The sequence below is a fragment of the Megascapheus bottae genome, chromosome 11 (assembly GCF_031878675.1).
Source record: "Megascapheus bottae isolate mThoBot1 chromosome 11, mThoBot2.hap1, whole genome shotgun sequence".
Classification (NCBI taxonomy): domain Eukaryota; kingdom Metazoa; phylum Chordata; class Mammalia; order Rodentia; family Geomyidae; genus Megascapheus; species Megascapheus bottae.
In genome coordinates, this window is record NC_143519.1 from 41953778 (window position 1) to 41972928 (window position 19151).

Genomic DNA, 19151 nt, shown 5'->3' on the forward strand with positions numbered 1-19151 from the left:
CCTCAGATCTCAGCCTCCTGATTAGCTAGTATTAGTATAGTTTTTTGATGGAGAAATAACCTGTTAGTTTAGTGTGTTTTAAATTCATACTATAAAAAGATACATAAAGCAGAACTTGGGAGTGTGGCCTAGTTGTAGAGTGCTCGCCTAGAGTGCAGGAAGCCCTGGGTTCAATTCCTCAGTACCACATACATAGAAAAAGCTAGACGTGGTGCTGTGGCTCAAGTGGTAGAGCTCTAGCCTTGAGAAAGCCCAAGGACAATGCTCTGGTCCTAAGTTCAAGCCCCAGGACTGGCCAAGAAAATAAAAGAAAAAAGAAAATACATAACGCAGAGTCTTTTTGTATATACCTTTCTTTTAACTAGAATACTAATATGCGTTCATTATTAAAAGTTTAGAAAATAAAGCATTAAGAAAGTTAAGGGTAGGCCAAGAGCGTGGCCTAGTGGTAGAGTGCTTGCTTAGCACACATGAAGCCCTGGGTTCAATTCCTTGGTACCACATACACACAAAAATCTGAAAGTGGTGCTGTGGCTCAAGAGAAAAGCCCTTGAAAAAGCCCAAGGACAATGCTCAGGCCCTGGAGTTCAAGCCCCGGGACTGGCCAAAAAAAAAAGAAAAGAAAGTTATGTGCTGGGGTTGTGGCTCAAATGGTAGAGTGCCTTTCTGGCCAAGTGTAAGGTCTTTAATATTCCCTCCATTCCCCTACCAAAGAATGGAGGATTATCTATAATCCCATTTTGCAGTTACCATTAAAAACCAGTAATTTTTTGTTGCTTGATAAGTGTTTTTAAAATACATGTGCACACATCTCTGGAATTACCACAACAAACCTCTTGTCAGTGTATGCTAATAAAAAATATATGAAAAATAAGTACATGTGCATGATCCCTTTGCAAATGAAGTGTATTCTTTATTTAATAAGTTCTGGCAATGTGTGTGTAACTGTAGATGGTGTGTGTTTGTTTATTGCAGGTTCGCAGTGGCTGTGCCTTTATGGTCCATGTATGCCAGGATGAGCATCAACTTTATAATGAATTTTTTACAAAGCCGACATCAAAATTAGAGTAGGTGGTACATCAAACCTTGTTCTTGTTGAGAAGATTTAATTTATTACTGGCTATAAGAGACTAGTATATTATGAAATATTATTCCACAGTTCAGTGCTTTAGCTTATCTGTGTATATGAACAGAATATTGTCAGGTGGGAGAGTGATTATTTTCTTGAAATAAATGTGTAGTTGAAAGGCCAACATGCTTTCCTATTTTCTATAGTACAATTGTGGAGACAATTGCAATTATGCAGTGACAGCAAGAATTCTCTCCAGGGAGCTCTAAGTCCTGGGAGTTAGATCCTCTGTCTCCACCATGACAGTCCTTGCTTAAAAATCTGTGTTTCTGGGGCCGGGAGTTTGGCCTAGTGGTTAAAGTGCTTGCCTAGCATGCATGAAGACCCGGGTTCGATTCCTCACTACCACATACATAGAAAAAAAGCCGGAAGTGGTGCTGAGGCTCAAGTGGTAGAGCTCTAGCCTTGAGAAAGTCCAAGGACAGGGCTTAGGCCCTGAGCTCAAGCCCAGGAGTGGCCAAAAAAAAAAAAAAAATCTGTGTTTCTAATAATGAATGATACTAATACACAGATATTACTGAATATTGCTTTTCTGAATGTTTTTCGGATTCACTGTCAGACACTTGATTTCTTCGTGGTGGCTATTTTAACTCTTACAATGATTCTAAGTTTATAACTCTGAATGAAGAAGAGAAAGATGTGTTTTTTGGGTTATCGCTTGGTAAAATACTCTATATAGAAGAGTATTGTTGACCACATGACAGATGTTGACAGACGAAGTTTTCTTCCCAAATGTTTCAAATTTTTTAATTTTTGGTATATGGTCAGGGCCCTTTGATTTTTGTTTTTATTTAAACTTGTTTGTATTCTTTTTTTTTTCTGGGAGAAAATACTCTTTGATTTTCAATGAAGTAGAATGTAAAAGGCAATCAGATCTATAGAAATAATTTTTCTTTTTTTTTGTTACAAGAAAAATTTTATTTTCTCATTTACATAATTCAACAAAAGACTTCTGTTTTGCTTCTGTAATATTCATTAGATTGCTTTAGATTTACTCAAACATTAGGACTCAACCTACATGTGGCATAAATTTACTTAGAAAGTGGCAGGGCAGAAAACCATATCTGGACAGCATGCTGACCTTGGGCTTTCTTTCAGGAGTCCCTATACCAGAGCGTAAACAGTATCCATATTGTGCTCCAAACAACCAACATCCCCCCAAGCTCAGGGTCTCTATAAGGGCAGGTAGTTGTAAGAGTTTTCTTACTCAGGGAAAAATCCCAATTATAGAGCTTCCTATTATGTTTCTGGAGACTTTTTTATTCCAGATGCACTTTATCAGTGTCACTTTTAACCTTGATAATTTTTCCTTTAAAAGACATAAGCCTGGCAACGGTGACTCATGCCTATAATCCTAGCTAGTCTAAAGACTGAGATCTGAGGATTGTAGTTTGAAGTCAACTGGGTCAGGAAAGTCCATAAGACACTTATCTCCAGTAAATCATAGAAAAAGCCAAAAGTGGAGCTGTGGCTCAAGAGTACAAGCCTTGAGCACAAACGCTCAGGTATAGAGCTCAGGCCCAGAATTCAAGCCTTAGGACCAGAAAAAAATAAAAAAAAAAAGACAGTAATTGTTCAAATAAAAAAAATTGTAATAGCTTAACTTTTGGCTGGGGATAGCTAATTTAATTTAACTACTGTAGATAGCCTATTGATTGAGTTTTTTAAAAAAAGCAGTTTGCAAAATTACTCTCTTTCAGTTCCCATTCTGTAATGTTTGAGGTACTGTTTTTCAGTATGTCCTGTTTTGTCAAAAAGAAATCAACGAAGCTTTTAAAGTATTAGAAAAATTCTAAAAAGATTGCTATTCCTAATCATATTTTATTTCATTTTAGTGAGCTTTTGGAGAAACTGTGTGTGTCATTGTATGATGTCTTCAGGCCATTGATTATTCACGTTATTCACTTAGAGACTTTATCAGAACTTTGTGGGATTCTTAAAAATGAAGTTCTTGAGGATCATGTACAGAATAATGGTAAATACAGAGAAGTGATCATTTTAAAGATATTTTAAATTATATCTATGGCAGTATAGATTTGAAAGATACTAGATTATTATTTTATTTCTCACCCCATATCTCAATATTTAATAATTTCAAAGTATTTGGCTGTACTGAAAATGGAACCCAGAGCTTTGCTCTTTCTAGGCAATTGCTGTTATCACTTAGGCTGCACTACCTAATCCTTTTTGTTAGTATTTTGTTTTTGAGATAGGATTTCCTTAACTTTTTCCAGATCTCAAACTTTTTGCCTGCCTACTTCATGATCTTTTTTCTTATATGTCTTGCATAGGTGGGATGACAAGCAGGTGTTACCATACCTAGTTTCAGATTCATTATTCATATCAATAAAAACACTTCGATAGGACCAGGAGTTTGGCCTAGTGGTAGAGTGCTTGCCTAACAAGCACGAAGACCTGGGTTCAATTCCTTGCTACCACATACATAGAAAAAGCCAGAAGTGGTGCTGTGGCTCAAATGGTAGGGTTTTACCCTTGAGTAAAAAAACAATCCAAGGACAGTGCTCAGGCCTGGCAGCACTGTCCAGCCCAGGACTGGCAAAAAACAACAAAAAAAATAGAGTCCCAGGAAGAAGGGTTGAGTCAATTTATTCCCTATGAAGTAAATTAAATTTTTTTTTTACAGTACTGAGTTTGAAACTAGGGCCTGTGTAGAGAAACATTTTGCCACTTGAGTACATGCCTAACCCTTTTGTTTTTGAGGTGTGGTCTTGTTACATTTGCTTGGGCTAGCTTCAAGCTCTAAATCCTCTTGCTTCTTCCAGCTGAGTAGCTGGTTTTACAGGCATGTACCTCTACGCCCAGCTTATTCCCAGTTTTAAAATTGTGGGAATTAAAAGTCATTTTAAAGCTTTTTTAATGTCCTCAAATTGTACAGAAATAGCATGCAGCTATAATTTCTGCAACAAAAGTGGTTCATGCTGTTTCTGAACAATTTACTAGTACCTTTGCATATTTATAAGTAGTTTCATAATTATTTTTTTTTATTAGCTGAACAACTGGGAGCATTTGCAGCTGGAGTAAAGCAGATGTTGGAAGATGTACAAGAGCGGCTTGTGTATCGAACCCATATCTATATTCAGACGGATATTACCGGCTACAAACCAGCGCCGGGAGACCTGGCATATCCTGATAAGTTAGTCATGATGGAGGTAGGGTTTCCTAACTTCCTTTCTGTTACACTTTTCCTTTAAGTTATACTTTCTATGTAGTTCTCTTTACCAAGACATAGTCATTCTTGGTGTGGGTGTGGATGTGATACTATGGATTTTTGACCCAGGGCTTCTTGCCAGGGCCTTGTCCTTGGCAAGTGCTTTACTTGAGGTACATCCTCCAGCCTTTTGTTTATATTTTACTTTTGAGATGGGTCTTTGTTAACTTTGTCCAAGTTGGTCTTAAGTTTAGTATCTACCCACCTGCTGAATAGCTGATCTTACAGCTATATGCCAACATACCAAGCTATATTCTTACTATATAAATTCAATTACTTCCTCCTGCAAGTTTTCTTCCAAGTAGCATAGGAGGATTTGTAACATAAGAAGCCACAATAGTTGATGTTTACATTCAGTCTACATTTAAATTTTCTTAGTCTCCAAATGTCTTTTATAAAGAGACTAAAAAGTGGGCCAGGAGTTTGGCTGCTGCCTAGCATGCATGAAGAACCAGGTTCGATTCCTTGGTACCACGTACATAGAAAAAAGCTGGAAGTGGTGCTGAGGCTCAAGTGGTAGAGCTCTAGCCTTGAGAAAGTCCAAGGACAGTGCTCAGGCCCTGAATTCAAACCCCAGGACTGGCAAAAAAAAAAAAAAAAAAGAGAGGGACTAAAAAGTTTATAAAGAATTAGATCCAGGGCCTGGAGTTTGGCCTAGTGGTTAAAGTGCTTGCCTAGCATGCATGAAGACCTGGGTTCGATTCCTCCGTACCACATACATAGAAAAAAAGACGGAAGTGGTGCTGAGCCTCAAGTGGTAGAGCTCTAGCCTTGAGAAAGTCCAAGGACAGTGCTCAGGCCCTGAGCTCAAGCCCAGGACTGGCAAAAAAAAAAAAAAAAGTAGATCCACACAAGGAATCTGTGTTGAATTTGCTTTTCTTATCTGTAATCCTTTGAATCAAGTTAAGACTTATTCCTTTTACTTTGATTTTTATTTTCACACCACTAACTTTTCAGAAGAAACTGAGCACCTTTATGGTAAAATGTACATTATAGAAATCTTTTTGATAAGAATACCAAATATCTGTGTATGCTTTGTACTTTAGTACATCATTAGTGTTCCACTAATGAATTAAGGTAGTGATTATGAAAGTGAATTTTCCCTTTTGTAATTAATAAGTACTCATGGTATAATGTTTTGCTTTTCTGTTAGTTCCTTAACATCTTTCAGCTAGTTCATATTGCCACACACTGCTGAAAACTAATGTTCCTTGTGATTTCTCTATGCAGCAAATCGCACAGAGTTTGAAGGATGAACAAAAGAAGGTACCTTCAGAAGCTTCATTTTCAGATATTCGGTTAGAAGAAGCAGAGTCTAACAGTCTGACAAAGTCTGGTATGTTAACATGTTTTAAATTCCAGCATTTATTCCTTCAAGTTAGAAAACATTTATTGAGGACTTGAGTCCTTGGCATGAAAAACAGCTTATGCTTTTGAGTGTTCCATGGTTATGGGGAGAATTTGAACCCTGCATATCATTCGGTGGTGAGTGAAGGGTAAGCTCCCCTCAAGCCACATGCTATCTTTGAAGTGAGAAAGTTCAGAAAAGAATGTGCTGTGAGTACAGACAGGTAGGGCTGGTGTGAGGTGTGACATCTGAAAGCTGGAGGCAAAGAAATCAGGTTATGATAGCTGGAACAGCATGGAGGAATGGAGGGTTATGACTCCTTTGGGAATATCCAGTGACTTGGTGTGTGGGAGGCCAGGTTGTATGTGGGGATGGGAAAGAACAGGTAGGACAGGCCAGCTGTGATTTGTGTTATATGATGCTGTGAGCTTTGAGTTTAGCTAATATAATGTGTCGGGTTGATTGCAATATCAGATTTGCATTTTATGAACATATTAGTAGCTAGGACTGGGGCAAAATATTAACAGGCAGGTATGTAGATAGTTTGGATTTTGTGAGGAGAAAGATTGTCCAAGAGTAATTACTTCTGAAGCAATTTTGATACCGCACTAGATACTTTGTGAGACTCCTTCTGAAGCCATGGTTGGGCATAGTGTGGTGTATGTGTATCATCTCAGTTAATATAGGAAGCCTAAAATTGGCAGATTGTTCTGCAAGTAGGAATCTAGAAAGGTTAAAAAATAGCACATACACAAAACATAGTGGCTAGAGTTGTGAGTACTTGCCTAGCAAATGTGAGGTCTATTGCAAGAGAAAAAAAAGAAAGCCCGCCACCAGTGACTCAGGCCTGTCCTAGCTACTCAGGAGGCTGACATCTGAGCATTGTGGTTTGAAGCCACCTGGGAAGGAAAGTCTTTAGAGTCTTATCTCCAATTATCTACCAAAAAAACTGAAGTGGAGCTCTGGCTCAAGTGGTAGAATGTCAGCATTGAGCAAAAGCCTCCAAATAGTACCCAGGCCTTGGGGCCAGGACTGGCACCTCCCCCCACCTCCCTCCAAAAAAAAGTTGTCGGAGAAACTGTTGGTGTGGCTCTATTGTAAAGAGAGATGCAGGACAGACTTACCTTTGATGACACCTGAGGAAGTAACTTCTAGACTTTTTATTTTCTGCTCTGAACCGTCACATTTCACTAGTACCATTCACTGTTTAGATGGCCATATATGTCATGTAATTTTCACCTCAACAGCCATTTAAGACTGTTAATTTTTTCACTTTTAAAATAAACAAGCTGGCTTCTGGTTTCAAATTATTCAGCTATATTTTTTCATTAATCTTACTTGAGGTACATTTTTGGCTCTTTCTTTTGAAGGAGGGTTTTTGCAGATAACAAAATCATTGGCCTCCTCTGTCCTCCCATTTTTCTGTGGAGTTGCTATTGGAGTTTGAATTAAGGGCCTAGTACTTGCTAGGCAGGTACTATGCCATTTAATCTAGTTTTTTGTTGCTGTTGTTTTTCTTTTTAGGTATTTTTTTTTGTCTGTTGTTGTATCTTGTCTCAGTTTTTATTGATTGAGATGGGATTTTATTAATCTTATTTGGTGGTAACAGTGTTTGAACTTGGTCCTTACGCTTGCAAGGCAGGTGTTCTACTACTTGATCCTTCTTTTTGCCTTTGGTATTTTCAAAGTAGAGTCTCATTTTATGCCAAGACTGGCCTGGGCTGTAATCTTATTTCTGCTTCCATGTTTTGTTAGGCATTGCTTTATGTCTAACCACTGTGTTTTCTTTCTTTTTTTTTTTTTTTTGGTCTGCCATGGGACATGAACTCTGGGCCTGGGCACTGTCCCTGAGGTCTTCAGCTCAAGGCTACTGTCCTACCCCTTGAGAAACAGCGCCATTTCTGGTTTTCTGGTGGTTAATTGGAGATAAGAGTTTCACAAACTTCAGTGCCCTGGATGGCTTTGAATTGTGATCTGCTGTAGGTAGACCAATATACCTAGCCCTAGATTGAGACAGAATCTCATGACTTTTTACACTTGGCTGGCCTCAAGTTGCAGTTCCGTGACCTCTGCTGTCCAAGTAGCTAGGATTATAGGCTCAAGCCCCTTCACTTGGCTTCTAAATATCCTTGATCCAGTTTGTTTCTGTATTTTTCTTAAGAAACTTTATGCAAAGTTGATCTTAAAGTGAGGCCTTGTTATAGAAGAAATAAATTCTACATGTTGCATGCCTTTGAAAGAAAAAAGTTTTCCATCATTCTCTCCCTACAAATCCATGCCATACAACTTTTAGCTATTTGAGCCACATCCAGCCCTTTCTGTTTTATTTTTTTGGATAAGGTCTTGTGTTTTTGTCCAGGGTCAGCCCTCATCTGTGATTCTCTTATCTAAGCCTCCTTTGTATATTCAGTGCCTTTCCTTTTGGTTGGGATAGAGTCTTGCTAACTTTTTGGCAGGTATGGCCTTGAACCTCTGTTCTATTGCTCTCTGCTTCCCAGATACATGTCATTATAGGCTTACATCACTACACCTGGCCTTCGCTTTGCCTCCTTGTCATTCTGCTATTTCTATGGCTCCCACTAACTTTTACCTCACTATAGACTGGCCTTTAGATCTGGCTGAATTCCATAATATAAAGCCTGAATTATGTGTTTTCTTTTTTCCCTGTTGGCTTTTAGCTTCAACAGAATCCCTCAATCCTAGAACACAGACCACAATTTCTCCAGCAGATCTGCATGGGATGTGGTATCCTACAGTTCGAAGAACTCTTGTCTGTCTCTCCAAATTATACAGATGTATAGATGTAAGTGTGCACATTCTTTTACTTGTATTGTGAATTACTTTTTTTTTTTTTGCCAGTCCTGGAACTTGAACTTAGGGCTTGGGGGGTTGGGCACTTATTGCTCAAGGCTAGAGCTCTACCACTGGAGCCACAGCACCATTTCTGGCTTTTTCTATGTATGTGGTACCGAGGAATTGAACCCCAGTCTTTGTGCATGCTAGGCAAGCACACTACCACTAGGCCATGCTCCCGGCATGAATTGCTTTTTAATCTGGAACACTTAAAAATTTCATTAAGATCTTGATTCAGTATTTTGTTTGCTATTCTTAGAATCATGGTTTTTAGATAAAACAAGGCTCATCAAAATTAGAGATTCCTTATCTGAGCCTCCTATAGATCCCTAGAATCCACCAGTGGGCTCTGGGGAGTTTCTGAACACCTGAGAATTATGTGTCATGTTTATATTCTCATGTCTGTATAGAAGAAAGTTTGAGAAGAATATGAGTTTCCATCAGTTCTCTCCCCCTTCTCCCCCTCTCCCCGCTCCCCCCTCTCTCCCCTCTCCCCCCCCTCCTCCTCCCTCCTCTCCCCTCTCCCCTCTCTCCTCTCTCCCCCCCTCTCCTCCTCCCTCCTCTCCCCTCTCCCCCCCTCTCCTCCTCCTCCCTCCTCTCCCCTCTCCCCCCCTCTCCTCCTCCTCCCTCCTCTCCCCTCTCCCCTCTCTCCCCTCTTCCTTCTCTTCTCTCTCCCCTCCCTCCTCTCTCTCTCCTTTGTCCTGGGGCTTGAACTCAGGACCTGGGTGCTGTCCCTGAGCCTCTTTTTGCTCAAAGTTAGCCCTCTACCATTTGAGCCACAGCACCATGTGGTTTCAAGCTATGATCTTCAGATCTCAGCCTCCTGAGTAGCTAGGATTAGAGGTGTGAGCCACCCACACCTGGCTCCATCAATTCTTAATAAGTCCATGCCCACAAATAGGTTTGAAATTAATGATGTGTTTGCCTGCTGAGTTTGTAGATGAGAAAAAGACGCAGAAAGGTTAAATAACCCATCCAGTGTCATATATAGTTTTCATTTTGCATGAACTGCAGATGCAGTAATCATAGTTTTTTTTTTTTTTTTTTTTTTTTTTTTTTTTTTTTTGCCAGTCCTCGGCTTGAGCTCAGGGCCTGAGCACTGTCCTTGGACTTTCTCAAGGCTAGAGCTCTACCACTTGAGCCTCAGCACCACTTCTGGCTATTTTCTATATATGTGGTACCAAGGAATCGAACCTGGGTCTTCGTGCATGCTAGGCAAGCACTCTACCACTAGGCCAAACTCCCGGCCAGATTATTTTGTTTTGTGACAAAAATCCTCTCTTTAGTCCATGGTGGTCTCAAATTTGTGATCCTTCAGTTTTAGCCTCCTGAATGCTGAAATTATAGGCAGAGTGCTATTACTTCCTCTTTTCTGTAATGTAGTTTTGTTCTCGCTTTGAATGAACACCCTTAATAAAAAGTCTAAGATGAATATGTTCCCAGCTATGGAGTTAGTAACTTGCTGAAGTTACTTTTTTTTTAAAGCCCCGTCTTAAACTGTACATTGATTTCAGTGAACAGTTATTTTAAGGGCTCCATCTAGTAATATGGTTGCCATTCTCTGTAACTGTATATCTGTTTACAGATTTTCCAGAGATGGTTTATTTATAAATGAAACTGATTTACTTACTGATCAAAGGTGAGGAAGGCAAACTGGACAGATTTACTGCAGAGCAGAAAGCCAGTAGCATATAGCCTTCATCCCTCTTTCCTACACTGGCCTCTAGAGGGAGAGCAATACAAAAAAAGAGTAACATCCAGCAGAGACCAAGGCCAGACCAAATAATAAATGTCTTGTACATATGCATTCCTGTCAGTTCCATCTCATAGAATAGAGACTAGCTCCCCTTCCTCCTCCTCTTCTCCTTCTCCTTTTTTTTTTTTTCCTCCAGTCCTGGGGCTTGAACTCAGGGTCTGGGCACTGTCTTTGGTCTTTCTTAAATTAGCACTCTACCACTTGAGCCATAGTACCACTTCTGTCTTTTTCTGTGTATGTGGTACCATGGAATCAAACCCAGGGCTTTGTGCAAATATCTACTACAAGGCCACACTCCCAGCCAACAAATTTTCTTTTTTCCACTTGATTAAGAATTTCATCACCTCCCTTAGAATCCTTGTGTTTACAGACAATATTGTATCTATTTTCTTATTTTATTGGCTAGCCTCCCATCATTGAACATTTGTATTTTTTCTCTTTGTCTTTCCTTCCCTCTCTCCCTCTTTCCCTCCCTCCTTTCTTCCCTCCCTCCTTGCATCCTTCCCTCCCTTCCTTTGATACTGTAATGAAGAGCTGTGCACTTGAATCTCAAAACACAGTACTGGTTAATTGCCTGGGATTTTTGTCAGTCATAGGGTTTTCTATTCCTGAGCTCTTTTGTTTGAAGCTAGTATTCTGCCACTTCGTGCCATAGCACCATTCCAGTTTTCTGGGGGTTAATTGGAGGTAAGAGTCTTATCAACTTTCTGCTCTGGCTAGCTTTGAACCTTGATCCTCGAATCTCAGCCTCCTGAATAGCTAGGATTAAATAGGTATGAGCTGCCAGTACCCAGCTTGAGTTAAAGATTTGAATAGTATTTACTTAAGATTTCTTTTATAGTTTTTTTTTATATGCCATTTTTTAAATTTATTTTTTATTATCGGGGTAATGTATAGAAGGGTTACAGTTACATTCACCAGATAGGTGCATTACTTCTTACACATTACTACCCCTTCTCATGTTTTTATCCCCATTTCCCTCCCCCACCCCCTCTAATTCATCTTATTTCAAATAAACAAATGTATACACAGTATACCAGGTAACAAAGTCAGGTACAGCTTTAAAATATATCTCCATAAGTAAGATTATATCGGAGTCAGAACCCTGCTTGTCTGCATCTAGCATGGCGTGGAACATGTGCTAGTACATATTTATTGAAGAGGCATGTGACTATTCTAGACATGTGTGCATGTCACAGCCCCTTATGTTGGGGCTGGGAATGTGGCTTAGTGGTAGAGTGCTTGCCTACCATGCATGAAGCTCTGGATTTGAGTCCTCACAATCACATAAACAGAAAAGACTAAGAGTGGTGCTGTGGCTCAAGTGGTAGAGCTCTAGCCTTGAGACAGTGCGTAGGCCTTGAGTTCAAGCCTCAGTACTGGCAAAACAAATAAAAAAAACCCCAACCCCTTCCCTCCCAAATAAATAAAAACCATGTTTTGGTCTAGGAAGATTGCATAGGAATAGAAAACTCCAGAAGAAGTGGGACCAGTAATAGATAAACCCAATGATGAAAGCAAGTAATATTTGTGGCCTTTAGGGCCTAGGGGATTTTCTCTTTACTATTTTTGTGATTTGCCACATATTCATGTTTCTTTTTTTTTGCTCCACCAGAGGGCTGTGTTCCAAGGATTATCCCAGGAAGCCTTGTCTGCCTGCATTCAGTCCTTACTGGGAGCATCAGAGTCTATCAGCAAAAACAAGGTTTGATGAAGTGTTAGGTGAAATTTTATTACTTATAATAATACTGTACAATATATTCTTTATAGGCATGGAAAGTTAAAGCCAGTTTGGCAGAGAGATTTGTGTAGTACAATTGAATTTTGAGGTCCATTGAGGAAAGCTAGCATTTCATTGTAGTGCTCAATAAAGACTACTCTATCAAAAGTCTAATTTTGCTAATGTATCAAAAACTGTACTTACATCATAAATTCTATAGGGTGAAAGATTCTTGTTGACAGCCTTAGCAACTGGGGAGATGGTATTATAGTTTCCTTGTAATAGCAAGGGAAATATTTTTTAAAGAAACAGAAATTTAATCATTCCTTTAATAGTGTTTTAAATAGTTAAATGACCTTCTCTGGAGGAAATCCTTGTCAGTTCTGAGAGCAGGCAGCTGTAATCCTTCAGTTACTTGGCTGCAAGTAGTTTGCATGGCTCAAGGTTTTTAGTCAGGATGGGCATAGAGCTGTGAATTTACTGGTGTATGCTGCTTTCATGGCCTTGTCAGGAAGTACAGTATGGTCAGTGGTGGTGTTCTGTTTATTTCTGTACTTAAAACTCCTTTTGCCTGTAGTTAAAGGGATGTGGAGCTTGTTTATAGACATAATTTCATTTTTGCTTGGAGTGTTTAAACTCTGTAACTTCTGTATTTGCAAACTTGGGTTCTAACTTTTAAACTTAGACAAAAAAAAAGTCTTATCAGAATTTGGCATTTTGTTGCTGGAAAAGCTTTCCCTTTGTATGTGAACACTCCGTTTCCTCATTGATGGATGGAGAGTTGAATGAAATTTTGATTTAGGGACTAGAAGAGGATGGAAAATAACATTATAGATGAACAAGTTTTAATTAGTGTTCATGGTATAACAAAGGATTATTGTTGATTAATAACATGTTTTATGTGCTCCTGTTTGATTTAATCCTGTGATTTCTATTTTTCCGTCTTAAAATTTAGACTCAGATTGATGGACAACTTTTCTTAATTAAGCACCTTTTGATTCTTCGTGAACAAATTGCTCCATTTCACACTGAATTCACCATTAAGGAAATTTCCCTGGACCTCAAGAAAACTAGAGGTACTTGTTCTGGCTGACATGAGTGTTTGACCTATCCAAATGTGTCAGCACAGATTATAGGTTTATTTTATGTTCATCTGCAATTCTTTTTGCATGCTTTGCTTGCTAAGTATGTTATTTGTTCATACTAAACTGAGCTGTCAGTATCCTAATTACTCCTAACTAGCTTTATTTTCTTGATGAGGGAAACTGTAGCTGAGCATTTCAATTTGTGATACAGTAGTCCCTCCCTTAGGCTCTACCACATTTTTATTATAGTCAGAAAATGAAAAATCAGTCTAATAGCTACCTACTAAATAAATAATATGTATTAGCTAATTGGACTGATGGACTTATTAACTTGTTTGTGACAATTCCTGAAGCTAGATAAAATGGGAGAAATGCTTATTGAGACAGGTTTTGTTTTTGGCTTGTCATTTCCTGGCTCTTACGTAATAATAGATGGATATTTTAGCATTCCTACTCTACCTTCCTCCTAGATAAAAGGAACACAATGAAAGTGTCATGATACCTTCACTGATAATTAAAATCATTAAGAATGATTCTGTATCCTATATGTTAATATGGTTGTTAATTTCCTTAAGTTTTAGGGAATTAAATAAACTAAAGGAACTGTCATTAAATTAGCTAGTTAAGTTGTCATGTCAAGAGGGTCTTCGAAGTGGAAATATCTATCACCTTACCATGGGGAAGATGATTTGTCCATTCTGTTGATTTGGCTCTGAATAAATGAGAGATGATTTTTTAAAAGATCAAAATACTTTCTAAGTTACTGATCTTAAACATAAGTTAAGGATGTACTGTAAATACCATTTTCCTTAATTCCTTATGAATTTTTGTAAATGTTAATTCTTTCCAAGAGATTTAAGCTCTTTTGCCCTAAGCCAGTTCATTTATGTGATAAATTAACTGCTGTCCTATGTATTGGAGCAATTGAGACCAAAAGTATTTTTTGTGGTCTGTGATTCAGAGCAACTCACAAATACATAATTTCTGAAGATGTCAGGAGTTTAGTTTCCTAATTACTATGTTTATAATAAGTGGAATTAAAAAAAATATTTGAGAGTGTACTTAACTCAATGGGCTTTATTGTGACCTGATATGTTAAAGCAGCCTGCTGTTTTCTCCCTGCTGTTCTACCCACCACACAGGATAAGCCCATGTGTCTTATTCTTATTCTTGGCCATTTTTCCCTAACAGAAGTCAAATTTCTTGCCTTTAAGGGATGTACTTTTCCTGAGGCTTGAACTCAGGGCCTGAGCACTATCTTTGGACATGTTTTGCTCAGGCCTTTTGCTCTGCCACTTGAGCCACAGCACCATTTCTTACTTTTTCTCTGAATGTGGTGTGGAGGAATCCCAGAGTTTCATGCATGCTAGGTGAGCACTCTATGACTAGGCTCCATTCCTGGCCCAGGAATGTATAATTCTTCTAAACAAGTTTTTTGTGTCTGAGACTTCCATCTCCCAGCTCTTCAGATTGATTTCCTTCTTGTTTTCTTTTCAATGTGAGGTCAGGGATGATGGGATATGTCAGGGTGGATTTTCTTTTTCTTTCTTTTTTGTGTCAGTACTGGGGCATGAACTCGGGCCTTCTGCTCTTGCTTGGCTTTTTCACTTAAAGCTGATGCTCTTATCATTTGAGCCATACCTCCATATTTGACTTTTTGCTGATTAATTGGAGATAAGAGTCTTTTGATTTGTCTGCCTCTGGACTGTGATCCTCGGAGTGTGTGTGTGTATGTAGGTATTGGGGCTGACACTCTGCCGCTTGAGCCATGACATTCAGTTCCAGAAAGTAACCTTTATTTTTTTGTATTTTTTTTGGATGCCAATCCTAGGGCTTGAACTCAGGGCTTTGTGCTCTTTGTTGGCTATTTTGCTCAAGGCTGCCACTCGTAACACTTGAGCCACATATCCCCTTCTGTTTTTATTTTTACTTTTTAATTTTTGTTTGACTTGGGGCTTGAACTCAGAGCCTGGGCACTGTCCTTGAGCTTTTTTGCTTAAGGCTAGTGCTCTACTACTTAGAGTCATAGTGCCACTTCCAAGGTTTTGGTAGTTAATTGTAGATATGAGTCTCATAGACTTTCCTGCCTGAGCTGGCTTTGGACCTCAGTCCTCAGATATCAGCCTCCCGAGAAGCTGGGATTACAGGCAGGAGCCACCAGCACAAGGCTTATTATTTTTTTTTCCTCCTAATTTCTGAATTGTTGCCATTTGGTTCTAAATACAGATTTAACTGAGGTGTGAAACAATGACGGAACCCAAGATTTTGGCAGAATTTGTTTTTCCAAAATATGTAAGCTTACCATATGGTGATGTGATCTGTTTATTGCAAAAGGAATCTTTCAGGTCTTATAGAAAAGACAACAGAGAGCCAGTTATTGAAGGTTTACTTTGACTACTGAATCTGATACATGTTCTTTTCATTAAAACTGAGGTCAAGGCAGTAAATATTATAGTGGCATTTGCTTGACAGTATTTTTTTTTTGTACAATGACTTAAAGATTTAAAGAAATGCAAAATGAGCATTAGAAACATTTCATGCTTTGCTTTCTGTGGTTTGACAAAGCTAAGCAAAGCAACAGTCTGTTTTAAACTATCATTTAATATTTGCTGTCTTCACTTTTAATCCTCTAACCTCTTGACTAACGGTATATCTTATTGCATTTGAACATCAATGAAACCTCAGTTAATACTTTGCATAGATTCTAGTTAGTCTGGAGGTTGAGGGGTAAATATGTCCTTTTGGTGTTTTCTTCTTGGCTGACACATTAGTTTATTCACTCTGCTTCAAGTGGATAAATTTCTGTGCCAGCCAAGACCTTAACAAAGAAGCTGGGTAAGTATGTACATACTATATGTATATTTAAAAACTGTTTATCATCTAAAAGTAAAGCAATGAACATTTACACGTATCATTTTTTCTTTTTATTCTGTAAGTGGACACTATTCTGGAAAATAACTGTGTGGGGACTGTAGCCATCACTAGTGTGCATCTTGCCCTCAGCTGGCCCTGGAGGTGACTTAGTGAAGATGAGTGCCTTGTGTTTTACCACAATAGAGAGCTTGCGCATGTTACACAGGGCTTCTCTGTTGAAATTGTACATATTCACTGGATGAGTAATTTTGTTTCACAGATGCAGCATTTAAAATCCTGAATCCTATGACTGTTCCAAGATTTTTTAGGCTGAATAGCAACAATGCCTTGATAGAGTTCTTATTGGAGGTGAGAAGGAGTCTGTTTCATTGGTGGTGGGTACTAAGCCACATTCTTTACATGTCCATAATTTCTTGGCATATAAAAAAACCAGGAGGAAATTGTCTTTTTTTTTTTTTTTCAGGGTACTCCTGAGATAAGAGAACACTATCTTGACTCGAAGAAAGATGTAGACCGGCACCTCAAATCTGCCTGTGAACAGTTTATTCAGCAGCAGACCAAGCTGTTTGTAGAGCAGCTGGAGGAGTTCATGACAAAGGTACAGATGGAGGTGTCTTCTTGGGAAGGCGTTTTCATTCTTCCCTAGTTTTCCTTTGACTTACTTCCTGGTGAAAATCTTCACATGAGGAGACTGACAATAGGCCCATGGTTTAGTGACTGTTTAGGAAATCACTGTTTCCTGTCATGGAAGTTTTACATTTGCGGACTTTTAGGTATGCTGTAGAGTTGTTGTGAGGAAGAAGAGTGCAAACACTGCAGAGGTATCCTTATGCTGTCTTCATTGTGAGTTACCTGCATGTGGGCAGGGACTCAGCACTGTCGAGTAACTTCCTCTGATACTGAGCCTCAATCTGTATGTCTAAATTTTCTACTATTAAATGGGAGATTTTTCTTTTTCTAAATTCAATTTGGTTCTTTTATTTTTCTGGATATTTGAGAATTGAAGAATTTCTACTGACATGTTAACTGCTAAATGTATACATTAAATATAAGCAGATACTGCAGTCAGACTTCCATCACCTGGACAAAAATATACCACCTGGCAAGTGCTATTAAAAAAAAAGAAAGGTGGATCACGGCCATTTTGACATTCTTACTTCAACCTAACTATTTAAAAAATAAGACAGAGCCAGGTGTGGTGGCTCACACTTGTGATCCTAGCTACTCAGGAGGCTAAGATTCAAAGCCAGCTCAGGCACTAAAAACCATGAGACTTTTATCTCCAGTTAACCACTAAAAAACTGGAAGTGCTGCAGTGAACGTCTTTGTTTCTGGATGTTTGGGTAAATACATAGGAGTGGCATTGCTGGGTCATAGGGGAGCTCTGTGTTTAGTCTTTTGAGGAATCAACAATGGAATTCTATGGTGCCATCAGAAAAAATGACATCACTCATTTGTAAGCCAGACCCAAAGGAACATAGACTCAATGTTTTCCCTCATTTACAGTAATTAGTACACATCTAAGACTCTCCTAGCAGAGGATTACAATAGCTTAAAACTTAGGTACATAAGGTCATATAGAATAAGACTAAATGAAAGGATCTCTAGGATATGGAAACAAGAGCTTTATCTTGTGTGATTGTTGTTCTTAATGTACTATGTTATTTCTCTTCTCTTTCGTTGCCTTTTGGTTAATCATATTGCTACTGTATCTGACTTTGTTTTCTGGTATATTATATATACGTTTATTTGTTTAGTTGAGATAGGAAAGGGGAGAAAACAAGATGATTTGGAGGGGGTTGGGAGAGGGAAATGGGGACAAAAACATGAGAAGGGGTATCAATGTGTAAGAAGTAATGTACCTACTATCTGACGAATGTAACTGTAACCCCTCTATATATTACCCCAACAATAAAAAATAAAATTAAAAAAAAAAAAAAGAAAACTGGAAGTGGCTCTGTAGCTCAAGGGCAGTAGCCTTGAGCTGAAGAGCTCAGGGACAGTGCTCAGGCCCAAAGTTCAAGGCCTCTTCCCCTTCCCCCCCCCCCAAAAAAAAAACCCCAAAAACTAAACAAGTGTTTTAAAAGTCTTCAAGCTAACTTTCATTAAGTCTCTCTCTCTTTTTAAATATATCAGACTGATATTTGAGGATATCATATAAAAAATAAACTTGTGGAAGTATTTTCTCTCAAGTTGGATGAATCTTACCTGGTTAGCTGGCCAGATAGGGTGTGTCTGTGGAACAACAAAGACACAACTATACAGCTTGTTCATTAAGAACGTGTTGCTGGTCATCAGCTAGTATGCCTGTGGTACACACAGAAGATGCCAGTTATAAATAACAAAAACAAGCCAGGTACCAGTAGCTCACATCTATTATCCTAGCTACTTAGGAGGCTGAGATCTGAACATTGTATTTTGAAGTCAGCCTAAGCAGAAAAGTCTGTGAGACTTCTTAAAAAAAAAAACACACAAAAACCCAACAACAACATCAACAAAAGAAAACTTAGCTGAGCGTGGTGGCTCATGCCTGTATTCCTAGCTACTCAGGAGGCTGAGATCTGAGGAGGACTCCAGTTCAGAGCCAGCCCAGGCATTAAAGACCATGAGACTCTCATCTCCAGTTAACCCCTACAAAACCAGAAGTACCACTGTGGCTCAAGGAGTAGGGCAGTAGCCTTGAGGTGAAGAATTCAGGGACAATGCCCAGACCCAGGGGTAGGTAGTAGCCTTGAGCTGAAGAGCTCAGGGACAGCATCCAGGCCCAAAGTTCAAGCCCCACAACTGACCCCCTTCCCCCAAAAAATAAAAAACCCTAGGTTTTTGTGTGTATTCCCTACCACCCCACCCCCCACCCATGCCAGTTAGGGTGTTTGAACTCAGGGCTTGAGTATTATCCCTGAGCTTCCCTCAATCCTAGTGCTCTACTACTTTTAGCCACAGCACCACTTCGGGGCTGAGTAGTTTATTGGAGATGAGCATCTCGTGGACTTTCCTGGGTAGCTGGCTTCAAATCCTAGATTCTGACTTTTTTTTGCCAGTCCTGTAGCTTGAACTCAGGGCCTGAGCACTGTTTTGGGCTTTCTCAAGGCTAGAGCTCTACCACTTGAGCCTCAGCACCACTTCTGGCTTTTTTCTATGTATGTGGTACTGAGGA

At 39.1% G+C, this 19151-nt stretch overlaps 1 protein-coding gene across 2 annotated transcripts in view; it reads left to right on the plus strand.

Annotated features, from left to right (window-relative positions):
- The window catches only part of Cog3 (component of oligomeric golgi complex 3), a 62128-nt gene that overhangs the window by 32307 nt on the left and 10670 nt on the right, over positions 1 to 19151 (plus strand). For both annotated transcript variants that reach the window (XM_090342106.1, XM_090342105.1), the window contains exons 11-19: positions 976 to 1067; positions 2965 to 3104; positions 4139 to 4299; positions 5589 to 5694; positions 8385 to 8509; positions 11931 to 12020; positions 12991 to 13111; positions 16254 to 16342; positions 16458 to 16592. In XM_090342106.1, the coding sequence (XP_090198232.1) occupies positions 976 to 1067; positions 2965 to 3104; positions 4139 to 4299; positions 5589 to 5694; positions 8385 to 8509; positions 11931 to 12020; positions 12991 to 13111; positions 16254 to 16342; positions 16458 to 16592 (1059 nt within the window). The remainder of the gene's footprint in view (positions 1 to 975; positions 1068 to 2964; positions 3105 to 4138; positions 4300 to 5588; positions 5695 to 8384; positions 8510 to 11930; positions 12021 to 12990; positions 13112 to 16253; positions 16343 to 16457; positions 16593 to 19151) is intronic.